Raw genomic sequence first — 23,707 nt, 5'->3', positions numbered from 1 at the left:
TTTAAATCGCAAAGATCTGAGGGGCACTGCCACTGCGCCCGTCACCCTGAGACATAAGTTGTCAAGTCCCATGTGCCTGTAATTTCACCAGCACCCTTTCAAAACTGGACAGAAATAGGTAACGTGGCAGTACTTCCTTGGACGAACTCTTTTACAAGGACCTCTCTACCGCTACTAAATACATCGCTGTCTTTATACAATAACGAATTATTGCAGAATACTACGATTTTGAACAAAGTATATAACGAAACATTATTCTTATTAGCAACACGATTTGGAACATTCTAAATTCACCGGTATAATATATCATAATATGACATATTTTGGCTTGGATCGCTCTTATTGAAAGCATCAACATCCATTTCGTGCAATATCTATGTATGTAGCAAAGTGTCCCAATTCTATAATGTCCTTTTCGCAAATTGTATACCGCAAAAATTTCTTTCCATATAACAACGAGAATAATGTCGACACAATTTAACCAAAGTGCACGCAGATAAGTTAGAATTTACAATGTTATAAAAACTTACCTCCATACAACCAGCATTGTCTGGTAGCTCGTGGTTTGATGATACATGTAGGACTTGTTGGCCTGCATTCACCGGGTTCATAATTACCTTGTCACCCACCACCACGTTGTCTCCTGTACAAGAATAACCAAAATGTACTTTGGCTAGATTCTCATGAAAAACAATCTGTTTAAATGTATGTATACTGCGATAAAATTCCAGATCATAAATGTAAACAAAGGTGATTCCATCACAAAAACAAATACTTTAAGAATTGTATAAATGCGAAAGGTCTAAAAAATTACCTACGAGACGTCACTCGGCCATTTATTATCTCGAATTCAATCTCAAGGTATAAATCGATTAACTGTTTAAAAAAAAATTGCCTCCTTACTATGAAATCTTGAATTAGAGATTTCACACAAATGCATTTTCTAAATTTTGTAGGTGAGAGGTAAAGGGTCTTAAGTTCACATTTTGGAATTTAGAGTGGATACACACGACGACTTTTAGCAACGATAAAAACAAGCGATTGCATAGGTACACTTGCTATTTATAGGCGATTGCATCGATGTAAACGCGCGACTACATCGTTACAAACGCGCGAATGCAGTGTAGCGATGCAGACGCGCGCTTGCATCGCTTTTAAAATCGCCGTGTGTAACCGCTCTTAGATATTATTACAAACATTGCTTTAGAATGCTAAAAATCACACAATGTTAAGACATTAAGACCTACCGTCGTTTATTTATTTAACACATTTTATTTCACCTTAAGATTGATTTTAAATATCTAATTACGAGCCTCATTCTTTTTAAAACGCTCTGTAATAAACTAATATTTGGCACTTAAGGTACTTTAACTCTCGCCTACAGAACCGGAACACAGTAATGCTCATGGCTACTTACCGGCAAAAATAGGTATAGCGGCAGACTTCCCTGGACTAACCCTTTCATAAGGAGCTCTACTCCTACCGTTACAATGCAAATAGAAGTTTTGACTCACCAGTCGAACGTAATTTATAGAATGGCATTACATAGAACCACGAGCCCTCGTTTCCGTTCGCATCCAAGTGGACCCGCATTGCGTTCTTCTCGAGCAATGCTGGCAATCTCTTGTTTACCTGAACACAAAATAATAAATATAATTGTTATAACACGAAGCGAAATACAGTCTCATGCTCGGGCGTATCTCTTCTTTTCATCTCTCTGAGTTAGGTTCCTTTTTCTTCGTAGTGAGGGCCTGGTGTCATTAGTCAGATTTAGTAGGGTATTATAGCGTAGGTATTTTCGGTTTTGTACGAAAGTGATGTATCTGTTACGTAGTAACTATTAAGTAAAACGTTATAAAATTAAAGTTCAAATTTTAATGATAATAATTGCACCTACGAAAACAATGCTATAAACTCACACACTTTTTGCGTGTTACTTTGTATTGTACAATTATATTAAATGCAGAAATCTCCATTTAATATAATTGTCCAATGTTGTCCAAATACTATAAAAATCCGGATTGAGGAGAGAAATTAATACGTAAAATTCTTGCAAAAGGCAAGTGCATATTGTCCAGTTTGTTTGCCTACCAATGACGTCACGCATTCTGAGTTGACGACTAGTGCCGTTTGCGTGGTAATTTATTTTTAATTATACATAAACATTGTTTGTTACCAAATATTTATAAAGATGATGAGTTTAAAAAACTAAAGATCTCCGCTGTCTTTATTGGCACTAATTGATATTAATTAGTCTGATGAATGCAAACATGACAATACATTTCCTTGGACTGTAAATAATAACCTCTTCCAACCCAGAATATTTACAAGTTTACTTTTTTTTTCATGATACCAACAGACGGGACAAACAAGTCGTGCGCCTGGTGGCAAGCTACACGCCTGTCCATGGCTGTTGCAGTGCCTTAGTGCCTTAATGTTAAAGTGCAGAGCTTTAATAAATAAAAAGATTTGAGGTGCACTGCCACTGCGCCCATTCACCCTGAGACATAGGTTGATAAGTCTCATGTGTCTGTAATTTCACCACCACCCTTACCCTTCAAAACCGGAAGCAATGCTCACAATACTCCTTGGCGGCAGAAATAGGTAAGGTACTGCTCTTGTATAGTAAAATTTATGTATACAGTAATGTTCCTTTGTTTCGTATTGTGGACATAAATAAAGACATATTTATTATTAAAATTATATCTAATTTAGACTCTCGCGTCTCCCAAGGCCTAAAAGATTAATTTTCAATTTTTAAATGGGAGAGGCGGTATTTCCCGGCACAGTCGGCCGGGGTCAGGGACTCAGGTTCAAGAACCGGCGAACAATACGTGCCGTATCGAGCCCCACGTACGATACGCCACAAAAATTCAACCGCCTCAAGCTGTTAAAAAGGCTGACTGGAAATAACCCATTTGCGGACAATACAATTAGGATTATTTTAGTAGAGGCCACATCCCACATGTCGGTGATCTCGTGCCAGGTCGAGATACTTCCGGCGTTTCTCGGTTTCGGCTACGAGACCCTCGTCATGAGGGATGGTAACGTCCACAAGAAATACCCTCGAATGCGATCGATCCAATATCCCAATATCATATATTATTATTATTATATTTCCCAATGCGCATTAAAATGTACTGAATATATGCTTCAAGTCCATGTAAATATGCTCTCAGTTTTGTTCGAAAAAAGTATTTTTGTAGATACCCTTTGGTCACGTAGAATAAATAGCACCAAGTTTGAATGCGATGTTTTCATTATAATGTACATTGGGCATATACGTCATGATAGGAATAATAAATTGTCTTAGTCTGAATCACTTCAGAAGGCACCGCCTTAGGCTACGATTACTATGGATGCGAGTTCTGACGAAAATGGGTTCGGATGTGATCCTCGTAGGATGATTAATGCGATTACCGATTGGAAGAATAGAAAACACTTGTGGTGTGTTTTCGTAGAATTTGTTTAGGAGGATTGTGTACGTGGGATGGTTTGGGATTGTCTTGCAGTGGCTAAGCGTCCACGTAACACGATTCCCACCGGCTTGCTTAAAATTTTCCGCGTATTACCAAAAGATTACTAAACAACGCGCATATCCCACCGCTTAAAAAACATATTCAAAACACTCACTATTACACGCGTAATAACTTGTCGCAATGCATCTCAACCAATCAGCGCGAGGTAAGCCGGTGGATCTGCGAGTTCTATTTCATTCATGAAATCTACGCGCTTCCATGAAAACACACGCACACATTCGCAAAAATCCGCTATAAAACATCTAAAGAAATGGCGGCCGAGAAGCCGGAATTAATCGGCTTCTAGTCGAATAGCGTTCACGTAAATTTAAACCTTGTTCCAACAAATTACTGTTTAATTTGTTTTAATGTCAGAATCGTTGCCAGATATAAAACTTTCTTAAAATGATGTAACAAAATTATTATAATAGCAAATTAATACAAAATATTGTTAATTTCTACTTTGTAACTCTTAACGATAAATAGTGTTACTTATGTATCTATATCTATTTGGGTGTTTCTTTTTAACAGGGCTACGTAAAGAAGAATGTATCAGAAGGTCGTGGTAATTGTTAGGTAATTAAAATAGCAGCACTTAGCATTCATTAGTTTGTTTACTAACAAACTTTCGTACCGAAACGGGCTGCATAAAATGTAGTAAATTACTTTAAAAACCATAGTTATTTTATGTGCAGAATAAGTTAACCTGTGAAATGAAGTGAACTAGTATATTGTGTGCTAATAAGTGTTGCATTAAAGTGTCGCCCAGGCGCCTTTTTAACGGGAAAAGAAATTTTTGTTAGTGTTTTTTGTTTCAGCTTCGGCATTACCAAGGAAAATTTTCAGGTCTCGCCACTGGTGTGTTGTGTATACTTACGGTGAGATACTTGTTGGACTTGACGTGCAGCAATTGTATAACGCTGCCGTATTGCACGACAGTGCCCAACAGTTTTTTGTTCTCCAGCTCATTCTGCTTTTTTTCAATTTCCGCGGCGTGCTGCAACATTTTACAATAATTACATTGGTGTTCAGTAAGTATTGGATACGAACATTATATCAAACTCTAATTAATTATAGTCTGTATTTTTTGAAGATGGAGTAAAATGACAGCTCATTGCTCAAAATTGTTGCCCGCTTGCAAGCAGCTAGTGATTGCAGTCGATAAATATTCTATCGATAGTCGACTGAATGTTGGTTACGCACATGCAATAAATCGCAGAACTTGTTTCGTTTCACTCATCATCTGCCGATAATTCATCCAACTGATGAGCACAGGTTCATTTGAATAGTCAATTTTTATAACACACATTTAGAACTACACTCACCGGCACGGAAACTTGGCCACACTTGGATTTTGCGATAACTTATATTAAAATACTATTTTATTACCAAATAAAGTCTAGTTACACTCAATATGCGTTATTTTTGTTTTTTTACACTTTTATAGTGTTTGTACACCAAAAAACAGTGGTTTTTTTTAAATTACACACTTTTACGAGAAAAACGATTTTTAAACACGAAATTCTAAAAAATTGAAAAATTAAAACTTAGCCAACTTTCTTTATGTTCATACGTTTTAGTACTTGGTGTTACCTCCTCTTGCTCTAATTACAGCCTGCATTCGATCTGGCATGCTTTGAATGATATTTCTGACATCAATTTGAGGAATGTTTTCCCAAGCGGCAAGAACTGCATTTCGGAGCTCATTAAGTGTTTGTGGCGGGTTGGGAGTGGACTTTACTTTCCTTTTAAGCGTGTCCCATATGTGCTCTATTGGATTTAAGTCCGGGCTACGAGCTGGCCATTGCAATTTTTGAATACCAACCTCTTCAAGATATTCATTCACACAACGTGCGATGTGCGGGCGTGCATTATCATGCATTAAAAGAAATTGGTCGTGTCCAATGAACTCCGAATACACGATAACATGATCCTGGAGTATTTCCTCGATGTATCGTGTGGCAGTCAGCCGATTGTCGACAATCACTAACTCCGTGCGAGCGTCAGAACTTATTCCTCCCCATACCATTATGGAGCCCCCGTGAAAGCTGACGGTTTGTGTGGTGGTAATGGGTAGAAACCGTTCACCTCTTTTTCTCCACACTCGTTCTCGGCCATCTGGAGCACGTACAGCTATTCTGCACTCATCTGTAAACAGAACTGTAGCCCATTGATCATGTGTCCAGTTAGCATGTTCCCGTGCAAACCTAAGTCGAGCTACTCGGTGCTGTCTGAGAAGTTCTGGACCTCTTGCTGGCCTACGAGCTTTTAAATTAACTTCTTCCATACGTCTTCTCACGGTACGCTCGCTGACATTTACTTGTCTCGCGATTTGGAGCCGATTGCGAATTTCTACAGCGGTAAGGTAGCGGTTTCTCAAAATTTCCAGAACAATGAAACGGTCATCCCGAGCCGATGTGCACCTAACACCACCACTGCCTGGTCTGCGAGAATAGTGGCCTGTCTCCTGGTATCGTTTTAAGGCATACTGCATTGAAGAACGTGGCACATTCAGAATGATAGCCACTTCACGTTGTGACAGCCCTTGGTCAATTAAAGTTACGGCCTGTGCAACTTGGGTTGGTGTTAAGGGCATTTTTATTGACAAATTTTCTCTTTTAAATATGGTATTAAACACTCAAAAACACAAGACGTCGGTAACTTAACAGTACACTTTGCAAACCTTAAACTTTTATCCCACAACCTTATTGCCCAAATGACCCGATTCAATTAAAACTTAAAAATTGTGTGACAGTGCACTCAAAAATAATTAATTGCCCTCTTGTAAACAAACTCTCTGGTAAACATTTTTTCTACACACCTTCATGAGAAGTACTTATTAGAAACACTTAAAACTTTTGCAAACGCGAGATTAGTGCTTGGCCAAGATTCCGTGCCGCTCAGTGTATATATTTAATAAAAATACGTAACCAAAATTCGCCTGTCGTTACGAAAATCTATATATATAAAAAAATATTTCGATACTGGTAGGCCAACGATTAAAATAGTAAGAAGGCAATAACGCAATTAATAACCATTAGAAAGTCCTAAGATTCACAATTCAAACATTTTTGGCAAAATTTTACCTTCTTTCACAATTTATCGATAAAACTGTGGCAACTAGTATATCGATGCCTTACTTTCTCGTACACATATCTTATAAAGAGTGATTATTCAAGAGATGAGAAAACTTTCCTTTTATTTTAAATTTCTTATCAAGGGTTTTCTTATCAAATTTGGATACATTACTTTAAGAATAGGTAAAAGTCAGTGTGCGAATATGAAAGAAATTTGATATGAAATCAGCCTGTAACATTTGTACACACGCCAGCACATCAAGCTACACATTGACGTATCTTGTTCCGTTGCACACAAGATTCGGCCGGATCCGAACCGACGTCTTTTAGCATACCGTGCCAGACGCTATACTAACTAAGCCACGGAAAGAACCAGCGGACCTCACGAATTTTTCTATAGTTTTATTTTTCTGGCGTATTCTGAACGATGTATAGATGTGTGAAGTGTTTTGTAATATATTGAAGGCATAAAACACATAACTATAATTGAAATGCAATTTTAATAGATATTTTAGTCAATTTCAAAAACACTTATCATATCATTAATTTATAGGTTTAAAAAAGTAGTAACACTAATATGTCAATACATTGCCTATGATTAAAATTCATACTTTAAGAATGAATACAGGCACAATACATTTAGTCATTAAATTATCGAAAACTTTTTATCGACATACCGTATCTCTAGCAAACGCAGTGTAATGAAGCAACTTTTGCACGTTGTTTTAAAAAATTATAAATCCTTTGAAAAAAATATATTTTATAAGCTCATTTCTTACAAATAAACATTGATTTGGTATTATTTTTACTTTAATTACTATATATTCATTTAAAAGCCAGGCTTATAAAAATAGATTATTTTTAGTATAGTGGCAAAAGTCACACGGTATTTTTGGCCAACCCTATCTAGTGACAATTTCGTTTGTCACTTAAACTTTGAGACAAAGAAATAAAATACACCCCAAACTAACTGCAATAGTTTTGAAGGCTTTGTGAAGATGTGTGTGAGTTGGCAGTACCTTGATGAAATAAGACACCTTCACGATTTAACATTTCGGGTGTTTTTCGTGAAGTATAAACTTAAGTTGTTCGCAAAAAGAAGTCCTAACTGTTCCAAAGATAGTTTCTATGCATCTCCTATTGTTGCTGATTTCCCCATACTGTTCTAGTTAATAAAAAAAACACTGTATAACAAATGTGGCTATATAACCATTATTAAGACAATAAATAAACCTTAAATAAATTTAATGGAATAGTTTATCAAAGCAATGGGCCGTTTCAGAAGAAATATTATTGTGTGGAAAATCGTTCTGTTTCACGATTGGACAACGTGTTTTTTTGTATTTGAATATGAAATTGAAGAACATAGTCCCCCCAAAGTGGTCTCTACCTAGTGGGCATTGAAGAGCCCTAGGCGGGCAGTAGGGGCCTCGGAAGCAATTGGGGGTCGTTGATGCTACCCATGGGGTGCTACCGCATTAGAAAAAAAAAACCTGAATTATCTACATAAACTACACTACATATATTATAATTTTTTTCCTTGTGATTTTATGTGTTAAGTTGATATAATAATCTCAGTACATAGTACTAAAAATACCGACCTCAAAAGTCACTAATCCTCTAGTTTCCCGCCCTTAGAGGTGAAATATTTAAAAGGGGCCACTACTGAAAAAAATTATCACGTATCATAAAATCATCGCGTAACACACATAAAAAAACTGTAGAATTGAGAACCTCCTCCTTTTTTTGAGGTTGGGTAAAAATACGTGTTTTCAATTATTTGTTGTGGTGGTGGGCATTGAATTTTTTTGCTTGTGTAAGTGGGCGGTGAGCCAAAACTTTGGGAACCTACGTTGTAAAATTTACTGCTCTTGTTTAATTTGTAATTGGTATATCCACACCTCGTTGGTAATATTCCAAAGATTCCCACAGAGCCTTATGCTTCCACATTTTTTTTTACTGAAACCAATAGGACTAGCACAGCAGGGCGCGGCATGCGCGAGAGTGACATAAAGCGCGAGATACTTTCTAGCTATTCTCGCACAGAGATCTCGTGCTTTATTATGTAGCTATTCTCGCATAGAGATCTCGCAATTTACTACCTAGCTATTCTCGTATTGAGATCTCGTGCTTTACTATCTAGCTATTCTCGCATACAGATCTGCGATTTTCCTAGCTATTCTCGCATAGAGATCTGTGATTTACTATCTAGCTGTTCTCGTATAGAGATCTCGTGCTTTACTATCTAGCTATTCTTGCATAGAGATCTCGCGATTAACTATCTAGCTATTCTAGCATAGAGATCTCGCGGTTTACTGTGTAGCTATTCTCGTATAGAGATCTCGTGCTTTACTATCTAGCTATTCTCGCATAGAGATCTCGCGATATACTATCTAGCTATTCTCGCACAGAGATCTCGCGATTTACTATCTTAGCTATTCTCACATAGAGATCTTGCGCTTTATGTCGCTCTCGCGCAAGTCTCGCTCTGTTGTGCTAGCACTACAAGTGACGGGAGGAACAAGTCGTGCGCCTGGTGGTAAGCGACACGTCTATCCATAGCACTTGCAGTGCTACTTACATATTTAAATCGCAAAGATCAAAGGTGCACTGCCACTGCGCCCTAAGACTAGTTGGCAAGTCCCATGCGCCTGTAATTTCACCTGCACCCTTAACTTTCAAAAACGGGCCGCAGCAATGCTCACAAAACATAGGTAAGGTTGCAGTATTCCCCTTTCTACTTAAAACATTTATACGGCGAACAGCTATGGAGTAGAATTCCCTGCCTGTTTACTCAAATAGTTTTGTATGCCCGTAAAAATATACTAGAAAGAAGATATCCATAATATTAACCTTAGAAGTAAGTTCAAACTCATGGTACTACGATAGTAATATTGATTAACCAATAATTATTATTCTTTTTAAACCCGTTCGCGAATAGTTCTACATTGCGGGTACAAAAGACAGCGATCTAAATTTAACACATTGGCCGCATTAAAAAGATTAATGTAGTCGATTAACAAATTTTGTTAAATTACATGGTTTACATTAGGGTTATTTTATTTATCGCTGTGATTTATGGTAATAGACAACAGAATTTGAAAATAAATAAACAGTAACCTAGTGGGAAGAACGCTGCCCTCCTACGTAGAAGCTCCTGGGTTCGAGTCTCACTGCACCAGTTGAATCTCTTTGAATCATGTGCAGTAAATTTATTAACTTTCACCTGGTGGTAAACGATACACCTATCCATAACAGTGGCAGTGCGATTTATGTCCAAATGCATTAAACTTAAGTATGTCTTATTCACGGGTCTTTCCCTTCCGTTTTTCCCTTGCTTGCGTTGACTGGGTACACGGCGTAGAAATCTGCCTTCTAGACTTGCGCGCATGCGCGGCGCCTAGCCTTTGATTTGTTTGTAGTGGAGGCTTGCATCTTCTGATGCTCTGTGATTGGCCAGTGGTGCTGTCCTCCGTAAACGTTCCGTTGTTGCTAGATATCAAACTCACGCAACGCAAAGCGAGCGGCCGACGCAGGCGAGCGACACGTGAAGAGCGAAGCGAGTCACGTAAGCAAGCGAAAAACGCAAGTCAAAAACTCGTGAACTCGGCATTAAACCAATACTCATGTACATATCATCATCATATCATGTCATCATCATCATGTCAACTTATGTCTCAGTGTGACGGGCGCAGTGACAGTGCCTCTAAGATCTTTGCAATTTAAAGCTCTGAGTGGCTACTGCAACTGTTATGGGCAGGCGTGTCACCTACCACCAGGCGCACGACTTGTTCATCCCGTCACTTGGTATTATAAAAAAATACAAGACAATGAAACGCTCACTGCCTATGTTTACGTACATATGTATGCTTTACGCTCTTTTCCCATCGGGGTAGACAGTGAACACATCCTTCAACTTGCTACAATCTTTATACACATTATCCCGTGTATGCGTACAATGAATAACACTTACTTACCTATCTGCTAAATTAAATTAGTAGAAAAGTAAAAAGTTTAAATGGCAACACTCAAAATTAGGCAGAATATCAGTGCAACCAGCCTATCATTCCCCTTATACCTAGGATGAAATATGAAAATATTTGTAGGCTAATAAAAAAATACAGTTTAAAAGCGTCTGCATGGTCAACATTAAAATATGCCAGTAGCCTGTTTTTAAATAGCTCACATTAATTTTTTTTAACATGAAACTAGTGCGCATCTAACCTCCATCTTACCTAATGGAAAAATGACGATAAGGTTGACGATGAGGCATGCAAATCTATATAATGCCTATTGACTTAAAAAGGTCCAAGTTTCAACGACCAGGAATCAAATCTGCTGGCAGGGAATTATAGATACACAAAACTATAAAAAAAAGTGCAATATTACTGTATTGAAATTCCAAAATTTTACTACCCAATTTATTTCTATACCACACTTTTACTACCTACCTCTATATTTTTGTACCACTTAATTAGAATACATTCACCTTTCCTTCAACGATTCTCTATTAGGTCTACATAAAACCACCGCTTCTCTGAATCGGCTGGAAGAATTTACAAACAAGAATTTTTCCAGATATTCATTTTATTTTTACCAAAAATCGTTACAGTACGGGGCGATATTAAACGAAGGAAAAGAAAGAAAAGAGGAATCTAGAATAGTTCGGTCGGGTGTTAAATTCAATTTGTCAAATGTCAGGTATTGGACGTCTTCCTGTAGTAACTAAATTATCAATAACTTACATGTAACCTCTTCAGCAATCCCGTATCCGTGTTGGAGTTGGCAGATTGTTTGGCGGTATTCCAGAATTGCTTTTGAGCGGAATAGCGGTTCATGGGGCATATTTTGAACAGACAATCTGTAGACAAAAACGACATATTACTTACTCGTCTACCATCGGGTGCGTATCGAATCAAGTAAGCTTTCCGAGCTATTCAGAATATTCCGAGTTAAACGTTCAATTCCGATACGATATCGTCATCCATTGGCGTTTGGGGAGTTAGTCGGTGAAATGGATTATAAATAAAAATGAAAATCCTTTTATATAAATTTTTAAGACTTTAAAGACCTTCAAATATAGAAATGAATTATTAGAAAATCCAGGCTTAATTTAAAATAATAAAAGATTTCCATATTACATTCTTGCTTTGTAAACAATAGGACGTTCGGTAACTTTCATTCGATAACTATGTTCTGAATAACGTTTGTAGCCTTTGCCGGTCCACAAGTTCGAGTAATCGGGTGTGACGTCATTACGGTTCGGTTTCGAATACTACAGTTTCCAGTTCAAGTTGGTTGTTGTGAATAAAAATGAAAAGAAATCGGTCGAAAACCCAGTTATCGTAAAGTTTTAAATCGACCCCCTGAAGAATACTAACCACTGCGACGAACAGCAGGATTTAAAAAAATTTAGGAGTCCAAAGCGTGCGCCAATTCCTTATGATCCGGCCCGAATCAACAAGATTGTTAATGAGCCATGGGAAGTTACACGTATTTTCCATTAAACGAGTAGCTGCGAGTGGCTGGCCGCGCGCAACTCAAAAATGAGTATACTATAATGGCTTATTTGAATAAATAAGAGTAGCCTAGTTAAAAATACGTGATAAAGTAGCCGCTACGACTGCGGACGTTCGTGGATAGTCGCTTAGTGGAAAATGGCACTTAGAGGATTAGTCTCAGTGCCTCCTCAAAAGAAGATTGTGAGCAGAACTAACTGCCTCTATTCGACCCCTCCTACGTAAAGTACCGTATGTCGAAATTGCCAATTACCCTATGCCAAATTTAGCATTTCTCAGTTTTATTCGAGAACTAGTTTTAAAGTAACAATCTTTGCCGAATAAAACTGATAAATACTAAAGTCACGTGTTACGGTAATTTCAGTGAATTCAGAACTTTAAAACGCTCCCCTGTAAACTTGGCAATTTCGACAGACTATAACTTTACGTAGGAGGAGTCGAATTAACAAATTAACTGCCTCCGCGACCGAACGGTTACCATGCCTGACTGCCACGCAGATGTTCCAGTTTCCGGGCCGGGAGAAAAATTTGTATGACCTACATTTATTTCTCTCGTGAGTTTGGGTGTAATTTGTGGTTGTCTATGGCAATCGCGACACAGGGTTTCCCTAGTGCGGTGCCATGTGGAGTGTGTGCGGTGCCATGTGGAGTGTGTGCGTCATTATTATTATAGATATAGTTCAATTTAAAACATTTCATTTATTTCTTTGTGATACACAGGCTAGGCTTTACGAGAATGAATTTTGAATCTCTGTGATCTGCTTGGGACTTACAATATGAAAGTTTTTATGCAAACACGGGACGAACCAGTCGTGCCCTGATGGTAAGCTACACACCTGTCCATAACAGTAGCAGTGCCACTCGGAGCTTTATATCGCAAAGATCTGAGGGGCACTGCCACTGCGCCCGTCACCCTGACACATAAGTTGACAAGTCTCATGTGCCTGTAATTTCACCAGCACCTTTACCCTTCAAAACCGGAACACAGTAATGTTGACATTACTGCTTGGCGGCAGAAATAGGTAAGGTGGCAGTAAGCTTCCCCGGACGAACTCTTTCACAAGACTCTACTGCCACTAAAATAATAAAATATAACAACAATCGCTTTCATTACAAGCATTGACTTACAATTATATGGACGTCGGGTCCGCGCTAAAAAGTGTCCGAACTTATAGGGCGTTAAAATCGTATACAGAGCGTCATTCACGCTTTAGTCTTCGTTTGTTCGACTGACAGCGAAGCAAGCAAAATTAGACAGTACTGCGATGACATTACAATTTAAATCTAACGTTTTAGCTATTTCATATTCCTTTACATGTCACTACGTTTAAATAGGTAGACTTGGGACATTTTTGTCGTGGTTTTTGGATTAGACCCGTCGTCCATTTATTTGTAAGTCAATGATTACAAGACATTCTTTGGTGGTGGCATCCAATAAGGCCGTCTGTTGTACATTGGCTTACTCTATGATACTTGCATTACTGTTCTATGTTGTCATTGTAATTTTAATGTGCAATAAAGAATATTTCATTCATTCATTCATTCAACAATTTATTTAACAAGTTCATCTAGTTTACAAAAACATATGAAATATGAATTTTATTATTGTTTTCGTTCATTTTTTTAAAAATTTTCAAGTCGTGTTTTCAAAATTCCATAATTTTGAGCTACGACAGTATTTAGTTTCGAGTGAAATATACTCTGTTACTGTAAAATAAGCTCATCACCTGTGGTCGTAACATGACAGAATATGTGTGATAAACCACCCTGTGATAACATTTAATTCAGTTAATAATTCTGAGTTTGCTTATTTGGTAATGAACTATTGTTATACATTTTGAAGAACAAGGACAATGATATGAAATTGCGTATACCTATAGCTAGCTATCTTTGTCGTTTAATCATCGCCGCGAAAACCATGAAACAAAAATGTCTTTAGGTCACGTTGTCGCGATAAATTTTTACGTTGACAAAATTACAGAGCGAATGTTTTAAAATCAGCTGTGACCTTGCAGCCATGTTTGGCACTGTGTTAATCTTTTGCAGTCATTGGTCGCTGGTGCGCGCGATGACATAAAAATGTGACGTCACGGTACTCGCCATATTCGCTATTGCGATAAAATGAAAATTTTATCACTCGAATTTGACAGCGAAATGTGGATATAATAAGCTTTATCGAGGCGCCATACTACGGGAGCAGAAGTATTTATTACGGAACACGGGAGAGAAAACTTTATTGAAAAATCTTAAAAATAATCGAATGATTCGAATCTAGGGGGCTACTCTCGATCTTCGTCCGACATCCGTCCGAAACAATTACTGTCAAATAAGTAATATTCGACAAAATTAAAAGACAAGTATCCAGTATGAAGCTTCATTCGCATCACGTGTCTTTTCATTTGGTCAAGTATTGCTTATTTGGCAGTAATTGTTTCGGACGGATGTCGGACGGATGTCGGACGGAGATCGAGAGTAGACCCCCTAAATAGAACGTAATAAAAAATTAAAATTTTACTACGTTCAAGAACTTGAGACAAGAAAAAATTTCGATTCGAGACTAGAACTGTGATTTTTTCGAGCGAAGTTTAGTCAATCGTGTAACGCCATAGTTCACTGCCGGTAACTCTTCTGTTTTCATTATCAATTAAAATATTATCAATTAAAAAAACAGTTGAATTCGTGTTTCTTAATGTAAAAAAAACCGATTTTCCATGTGATAGAAATACGTTAAGCCGTCAATTTTGCGTCTAACCTCACCTTAAGTATTTCATTCCTAAATATGTATTAGAAACCTTTATCACATCTAGTTATTGTTGATCTGTGTAACCCGTTTCAATGCCTTTGTTGGTTCAACGGCGGCGGTAAGCTTTGTCATACATAACGTCTCAATTTACCACATTAACCAAACCATACAGCACTATTGTCGAAAATGTTTTTCTTTATTTGGCCTAAGTTCTTTCTTTAAAAACAAAAGGAAACCGAAAGGGAAAGATGTTTGGGCATGCAAACATTACGGTATTTTTCTTAAAGGTTTTCAGTATTTTTTTTTCAAGAAAGAGATTCAGCGGAAGACGTACAGTTTGTCTTTTTTGAAGACGGAGTAAAATGACTGTTCATTACGCGAAAGTGTTGCCTGCTTGCGAGCAGCTAGTGATTGCAGTCGATAAATATTCTATCGACTGAATGTTGGTCTCGCTTATGGAATAAATAGCCGAACTTATTTTTTTTACTTATTATTTTGTATTTAATTCTTAAGCTCTCATTTGACTGGAACTGGAAAATCTTATGAGGACTATTTTCTAATGCACTTGACTACCTCGGTGATCCAGTTGCTAGCGCTGTTATTCCTCAATTGTAAATTGCTTCAGTTTTGGTAGTTGATACGGGGTTGATTACGTTGCTTTGGTATTCGTAGTATAGCGAATTCACTAGTTTGAGACCCGGTGATTGCTGTGATCAGGTACATTGTTATTATTATTTTGTGTATCAACTTTAGATTCTTGACTTTTCGATGGCTTAAAATATAGTTTCCCAGTGGGCGCTGAAGACACCTAGGGGCCTCGGAAGCAATTGGGGGCGTTGATGGTGTCCAGAGGGTGCTCCAGCATTTGAAAAAAAACTCAATTGTCTATATAAACTACACCACAAATAATAGATTTTTTTTCCGTATCTTCGATTATTTTTTGGTGTGGTGGGCGTTGAAATTTTCTTATCTTGTCTAAATGAGCGGTGAGCAAAAAAGTGTGGAAATCTATGGCTTAAATGATAAATTTTGAATGGGATAGTGGGAATTCCCCAGTAATGACACAGTCGGCCGGGTCAGGGTCTCAGGTTCAAGAGTCGGCGATCGAATCCAACCACTTGAAATTGTTTGCGAGGCTGGCTGTAATTAAGCTGCTTGCAGACAAAACAATTGGGATTATTTCAATGGAGGCCACATAAAAAAGAAACAAAACCGACCTCAAAAGTTTGCTTATCTGAATTAGGTGTTTGTTACATCTATTTGCCAAGTTTTATTGAAATCGGTTAACGGAAAGTGGGTAAAATCCAATAATCCGGAAAATGGGACCACCTCGACAGTGTACCCTTCAAACAAAAAAAGAATTTTCAAAATCGGTCCACAACTGACGGAGAATTCAGTGAACATATAACTCCTTTTTCTTAACTGTAATTTGAGGCTTAGTAGCGTGTCTTCAGGAGGTAGCACTGACTTTTACTTTAAAATATGCAAAGTACAGACATGAGTCTTACGTAATAATATGTATTGAATGTTATCTTTTGTGCTCTCAGTTATTTGACTGGTTTAGCACACACGCCAGCACATCAAGCTACACATTGACGTATCTTGTTCCGTTGCACTGGAGGCGATTTTCGAACAAAAATGTGTAGTCTGATGTGCCGTTGTCCGTACATATACGGACCAAAGCTATGTAAAAGCAGCGTATAATGTACTACTACTGCTACTTGGTGAAACGGGCTGGTGTCCGCGACTCGACGACAAAGCGCCTATTTATATTTACCTATGTTAATATGTTATGTTAATGTATATTTACGTTAAAGCTGTGTTGTGATGAGACCCTTTTCGTTTTTTCGACTTTCATGCACTTCCTAACAATTCGTCATGTATTTAAAATACACAGCTTTATGGTGATGGAGAGTTTCTTTAACACCTAATAACAAGAGGTGGTGAATGGTGGTGAAGTTAATTTGGGGTAACGCCTATAGGACTAGCATGACAGGACGCGACTTGCGCGAGAGCGAGATAGAAGTGCGAAATATTGTTATTCTTTATGCGATATTAGCAGTATCTCGCGCTTCATGTCGCTTTCGCGAAAATCGAGGACTGTCGTGCTAGCTGTACTGTTGTGAAAATAATAATAAGGATAACATTTCTTGTCGCCAAATCCTAGTCACGTCATCCTTGAGTGCTGCGTATATAAATTAATTATTGTATTATTATTACGAATAGATTAATAAATAAACAATAACTCACCCCGGAACTTTTTGGGTGGATCAGTCAGATCGCCGGCTTCTGGGCAAACCACGCATCTGTCATCTACCAACCTGCAAACAATGTCTTTTATAAATAAAGATACATTTATAAATAAAGTAGACATATTGAGACATTGTCAGGATGTTTCAACAACATGACATTAAATTATTTTTGTGAAATAACGCCACCAGATTCTTATAATTATCACACAAAGATCGAACACTTAGAAAAAAATCACTTCGATCCGGTTGGATTCGAACCAACGTCTCCCAACATACCGTGCCGGGGGTTTACTCTCGATCTCCGTCCGAAACAATTACTGTCAAATAAGTAATATTCGACAAAATTAAAAGACAAGTATCAAGTATGAAGCTTCATTCGCATCACGCGTCTTTTCATTTGGTCAAGTATTGCTTATTTGGCAGTAATTTTTTCAGACGCATGTCGGACGGACATCGAGAGTAGACCCCCTGACGAATTTTTCCACGTGTCTGTTAAGATCTTTTGTTTTTTAACGACTTTTTCACCGTAGCGCCATCTGTGAGAAATCTATTAGTTTTTCTCTCAGGGAGGTACCCTGGCAGCTACCAGCCGCTGACTATATAAACATAAATGTATCATGGTCCCTTGTTTATATATACACATAAATAAATATAAAACAACACATATACGTTGAACCGATCCCAAAGTAAGTAACTAAACAATTGTGTTATAGAAATCGGAAACAAAGACGGGACCACAAACACCCAGAGCCCAGACCCAAGACAGTATAGAAAAGGTTTTGTACTTAGGGCTTGGCCCGCAGCGTGAGACGCCGCGAGGCCGCCGAAAATCAGTGTGAAGAAAGGTGTTAAACAAACTTAACCTTTCACATGTGCGCCGTAAAATTCATTTTGACATGACTTCCTTACTTGCATCATTAGTTAAGAATATGGATACAACCTGAAGTTGTTTTTGTTGATTCTGCATAACAGTGACAGTGTTGAATCAGTCGCTTTGGAAAAATATATAGTAAAATTGAGTATATACTGAAGTATACGGCGTGAAAAAAAGTGTTAAATAAAAAAGAAAGCTCTTAGAACCAAAGGTAAGCTAAAGGGTCAGGTAGGTATGTTGGAGCATCGATAGAACCTGCGTTTTCATAAATAAATTAATTCATCAAGCAAATCGTTCAGCCACTGTGGTCGTCGTAGTTAATAAAAGACAGACATGATTGAAGCCCCTTGTGTCCAGAACGTTGACAGCTAATTTTGTCAAAATAACAAGTTTAGTTACCCGAAGAGAAAACATTGCCCCGGGCAGGATGCCCCAGGGTGCAGCCCTTCGCGATGTTTTTTACATTTCAATCTTCTACTATGTTATTTATATATTAGGTGTTTAATCTTATTTCTATAAATGTTTGCGTACAAAAACCACATTAGTTTTAAATTATGCAAATATCAACCATCTTTTATTTTATGTAAAAAAAAATATTAAGTCAACGGGGCGGACATGTAATAGGGCAAGATTAATATATAACACATTTTTAATTATGTGAAAACCTTAATTAGGTTGTTGTCAGACTGTCTGTCAAAATATCATCATCGTGCACGATCCCTAAGCGGTCAGTTGTAGTAGGAATACGACTGAAATCGTTCTCTGGGTATATTTTTTGACATAAAAATACTTTTTTTATTCCATAATTACCAGTACCCACAAAAAAGCGACACATATCATTGTAAAGTACATATTTTTCTATAAATCTAGCCATATGTCATTCATTATGTCATTTCTGTGCGCCGCCATGGGTATACTTTTTATACCATGGTAGGCCGTCATCTTCATAGTCTGTCTTTTTAGATAAAGAAATTTAATTGTTACATTACAGGGGAATGTTCCCGGTAAGGGAACGCCTTCAGACGTTGGTAGGTACTACAAAAAAGAACTATATTTCCTTTGAATTATGTGCGCAAGAAGTAAACAGGGAATCAATCGCTGGAAAGTTTTGGCGATTATCCAGAAGCAGCCAGGTGTATAGAGAATTAACAAACAAACAAAACTTTGTAACGGTATTGTTACAGGCCATAGCAAATTATACACGGGCAAAGAATACAAAGACATCACTTCAAAAAAAAAGAAAACAAGAAAGATGAAACGAATTCACGAAGTTTGTGATCGTTGTCTGATTTCCATTGAATTTATTACAATGCGAAATGAGCAACATCCCTAAAAATCTAAATTTATTTATACAAATAAAACTGTCATTCAATAGTGCAACATTTAGCATTTATTTAGAGCAAAATTTGTAAGTGGAGCTACATAAAGGAATAATATCGCAGTATCCAATTATAACGAACGAAAGGAAAATTATTTCAATCTATACCACACTAGACTATATTACTAACAACATAAACAAAAAATTCTAAACGGTACATTAGTACAGGGAAGTACTGCCGCCTACCTATTTCTGCCGCCAACATTTTCCGCATCTTAGTAACTTTGCTTTAAGATACTAGTTTGAGAAAGTGAAGCGACAAAATTGTACCACGAATGTTCTTACTCACTACTGTAATATTACAAATTGTGTCATTACACGTTGCGTACCGTAATATCGGCGTATATATTTATTGTTAAAGATGTAATATGTATATACAATATGACAATATATTAAAGATTACAAATAAAAAATTTTATTATCAATTTTACTAATTTTATTATAATATCATCTATCCTTCTTAGTATTTTCATCGTGTGGCGTCTATCCACATAGGTAGGCATCTATCCTCAAAAAAATAGGTTTGCAAAAAGTCAATTTCTTCAAAACCAGTAAATGTTACATCAATAAAACTAGGTAGTTAGTCATATTCATATGAATTATTCATGGTATACTAATAATTTTTAAATTAGGAGGCCCTTTCAAAAAAATGGGGCATCTAACCCGGTTATACTCTACTGCGTTCCGGCTTTGAAGAGCTAAGGTGCTACTGGTAAAATTACACACGAGACTTGTCAACCGACTTAATATGTCTCAGAGTGACGAGCGCAGTGGCAGTGCCCCTAAGATCTTTACGATTTAAAGCTCTGAGTGGCACTACAACTAATACGAATAGGCGTCGCTTACCACCATAAAAAATAAAACTGTTATAACACTGTGCGGTGACAAAAGGAAGCGCTAGATTAAATACCAGTTCGATGCAAAATACGGGAGCGGGGTTTTGAGTCGTCGGGGAGGTCACTTGCACGTTAAAACTTACTATCTTACTACAAATACAGATCTAAAATGTATCAGATAGTACAATAAAAACTTAAAAGTTAATTTTTGGTAAATTTATCATGTTTTGTAAAAAGTCATGGAAGAAAAGTTGTTGTTTATAATGTTAGTAATATATCGCACTGCTATTACAATAGTGTTATAACTCAAAAAATGTGAAATTCAAGATTATACCATTGTTGAACGTAAAATTTGATTCTCTACACGTCAATAAAAGCGTCGTTAGAATATTGTAAAACACAAGTAAAAGATATCTACTTAACTACTTAACTTAAAATGAGACACGCTTTATGTGAGCTAGTTCTGGCCGAAATAATACTTATTCAAAAATAAGAAATTATTTTTCTCTTTTATTTTTAAAGATGTATGATGATGATTTGGCAAGTAGAAAATAACCTACACATAAATTTACACAGATTTTTCACGGGAAGCGAATAATCCGTTTTTCGTCGATTCTGAGAAAATACACTTTTTGAGTTAACACACTATAACAGTGCGATATCATTCATTCGTAGAACAAAGATGTATGTGCAAGACTACTTGTTCTCAGGACAATAGTACATTCCGTTGGTTCTTCTTCGCTGCGGATGTCAGATCGACCGTTTTATATTTCAGAAACGAAATAAGATAAATACATATATAGATTCTCAAAACACCTTTACATGGGCCTTAGGTTGAATAAGGAAATTATTCTCGTAACGTATTTATCCTTTTTTCGCTATATAATCACATCGGACTCTGTTCTCCGGATGATAGTAGATGTAGTCCTGTGGGGTTGTTAGTATTTTACAACCTTGTGCATACATACAATAGCTACTATAAGGTCTAAATATCGCTGCGGTTCTAGGAATAGTCCCAAACCAAAGTAGTAATTTTTTTACTTATCAAGTTTTAACACGGCCATATTCAGAATGTGCTAAATATCTCTTCATCATCAGCTTAAGAAGCATCCACTGCAGGACATAAGCCTCCCCTAGCGCCAACTTTCCGTCAGTCGTCCGTCCATCTTGCCGCAGGGCGTCCCACACTACGTTTTCCTTTACGTGGTCGCCATTCCAGAACAAGTCTGCTCCATCGGTGATCAATCCTCCTGCAGACATGCCCGGCCCACTGCCACTTAAGCTTGATTTTGCGAGTTATGTCAGTCACTTTAGTTCTCTGACGTATGACCTCGTTACGGATTCGGTCCATCAGAGAAACCCCAAACATAGCTCGCTCCATGGCACGCTGAGCGACCTTGAATTTGTGGACGAAGCTTGTTGTTACAGTCTACGTCTCGACTGCGTAGGACATAACTGGTAGAACGCACTGGTTAAATGCCTTAGTTTTTAGGCTTTGTGGGATTGACGACCTGAAGATGTGGCTAAGTTTCCCAAATGCCGGCCAGCCCAAACGAATTCTCCTGTCGGCTTCCTTCTCGAAGTTGTGTTAAATGTCTATTGATGCCGGAATTTGCATAAGTGTTTTTTTTATAACACCAACCAAGTGACGGAATGAACAATAGTGCGCCTGGTGGTAAATGACACGCCTATCCATAACAATTGCAATGCCACTCAGAGCTTTAAACCGCAAAGATCTGAGGGGCACTGCGCCTGTCACCCTGAGACATTAGTTGACAAGTCAAATGTGCCTGTAATTGTGCCTGGAACGCAGTAATGCTGACATTACTGCTTGACGGCAGAAATAGGTAAGGTGGCAGTACTTCCCTGGACGAACTCTTTCACAAGGATCTCTACTACTGCTTAATGACTAGTTAAGTGTCAACAAATACTCGTGGAAGCACAAGGAGCTCTGCTGCTTCCAACCTACTTTTGAAATAGGCAAATCTTGTTTTCCCTGGATTTTTAAGATCGGATACGGATGGGACGCTGCAATGCAGCAAAACTGAAAGCCATACTACACATCCGTGGTAAGAGCAAAACGGCTGAGATTATAGAAGGGTGTGGCGAAAAGCACATAAGCTTCCTGTTTTAAATTTTCTTCTGTTTCCACATACTGAAGGCGGTCACGCGGTCCCTTTCACATCTGTATGACGCGTTAAGTACGCTTCATGCCTTTAGACGTAATACTTGTGCTAAGAATGCGAATGCGATACGCGTGAGCGCTTCTGTTGAACTAAATCGTGTATATTTGAAATATTTAAAATGTGAGATATTAATTTTATTACTTTTGTAACAATAGTGAAAAATAGGGTGGTTTGCATTAATATTAGACGTAATTGATTGATGACTTTACCATCTTAGCCACCCTTGACCATGGGAAGGGTCCCACAGTCGCGGGTTTCGGCCCTTTACAGGGGCAAAGGGCCCGAAACGTCGGTTGGTATGAAAAAGCAAATATAAAAAATCGAACATCTATTTCCTAAAAAAGCAAAAATTGCAAATTAAAAAGTCCTTACCCTAAGGTACTCAGGAAGCCTGAGACTGAGCCCTCCGCATATAGGGACACAATGTCCCCAAGGTGCAGGAAGCTGTCTCCCATTGTGGCACCTTCTCCTTACCCCCACCATAAAACGACACCTGAAATAAACAAAATATATAATGAATTTGGTGTTATTTACAGTGATCGGAATAGGTAGATCACGTTTACCTAAACTTCGAAAAACAGAGAGAGAAAGTGGAGATTACCTTACGACAACATTTTTTTCGTCCCGGATTTTTTCGGGATTCGGGAAATCACAAGTTAAAACGTATACCTTGAACTATAGTCTGTTCCAATCCATTTTCTACATAAAGTAAACAAAACTGTCTGGTTAAAATTCTAAAGCAACCACTCAATAAATCGATTAAGTAATACTTTCACGTATATTTCGAGGATTTCGACTTGATATCTCTTCACTTTTTCCAACAATATTTATTTTATTCATAAAATTGTATTTGGAAAATGGTAGTCCTAGAGTGAGGCTATTTTTCATTTATACATCTATGACTTGTCTATGGTTGCATAGTGCTGTAGGAAACAAAACATTCGTTTCATTCATTTCAAGTTTTTGTAATCGATTATAGTCCATTTGTTTAGGTACTTAGCTAAATGTAAACAATCTTGATATATCTTTTTATTGAAACACATGCTTTACAAATCAATAGGTCAATCAATAGGCATGCAATTTCATATGAAGCTAAGTATTTGTATTTTGTATTTGAAGGTAAGGGAAAATCATTTTATAAATGTATATTTCATTAAATAGACATCTCAAGATTGTTTACATTTAGTTAAGTACCTAAACAGATGGACTATAGTAAATCGAATATTTCAATCGCAATCGAACGAGTATCTAAGTTTAAGTATTTGAAGGATGACTTAAAATTAAAACTTCGGAAATTTTAAATATGCTTAATAGGTTATGTAGG

The 23,707-nt window shown here is 37.4% G+C and overlaps 1 protein-coding gene across 1 annotated transcript in view; it reads right to left on the bottom strand.

Moving 5' to 3' along the window:
• The window catches only part of LOC113228292 (inositol 1,4,5-trisphosphate receptor), a 105,851-nt gene extending 82,980 nt beyond the window's left edge, over positions 1-22,871 (bottom strand). The window contains exons 1-6 of the mRNA XM_026461558.1: positions 22,756-22,871; positions 17,108-17,178; positions 11,341-11,456; positions 4,396-4,515; positions 1,515-1,632; positions 531-643 (exon numbers count right to left, since the gene is read on the bottom strand). Of these exons, the coding sequence (XP_026317343.1) occupies positions 531-643; positions 1,515-1,632; positions 4,396-4,515; positions 11,341-11,456; positions 17,108-17,178; positions 22,756-22,838 (621 nt within the window). The 5' untranslated portion in view covers positions 22,839-22,871. The remainder of the gene's footprint in view (positions 1-530; positions 644-1,514; positions 1,633-4,395; positions 4,516-11,340; positions 11,457-17,107; positions 17,179-22,755) is intronic.
• Positions 22,872-23,707: the final 836 nt, after the last annotated feature.

The sequence above is a fragment of the Hyposmocoma kahamanoa genome, unplaced genomic scaffold (assembly GCF_003589595.1).
Source record: "Hyposmocoma kahamanoa isolate Upper Pololo Valley unplaced genomic scaffold, ASM358959v1 224, whole genome shotgun sequence".
NCBI lineage: Eukaryota > Metazoa > Arthropoda > Insecta > Lepidoptera > Cosmopterigidae > Hyposmocoma > Hyposmocoma kahamanoa.
Note: the sequence above shows the minus strand (reverse complement) of the source record. Positions and strands in the feature narration are given on the sequence as shown.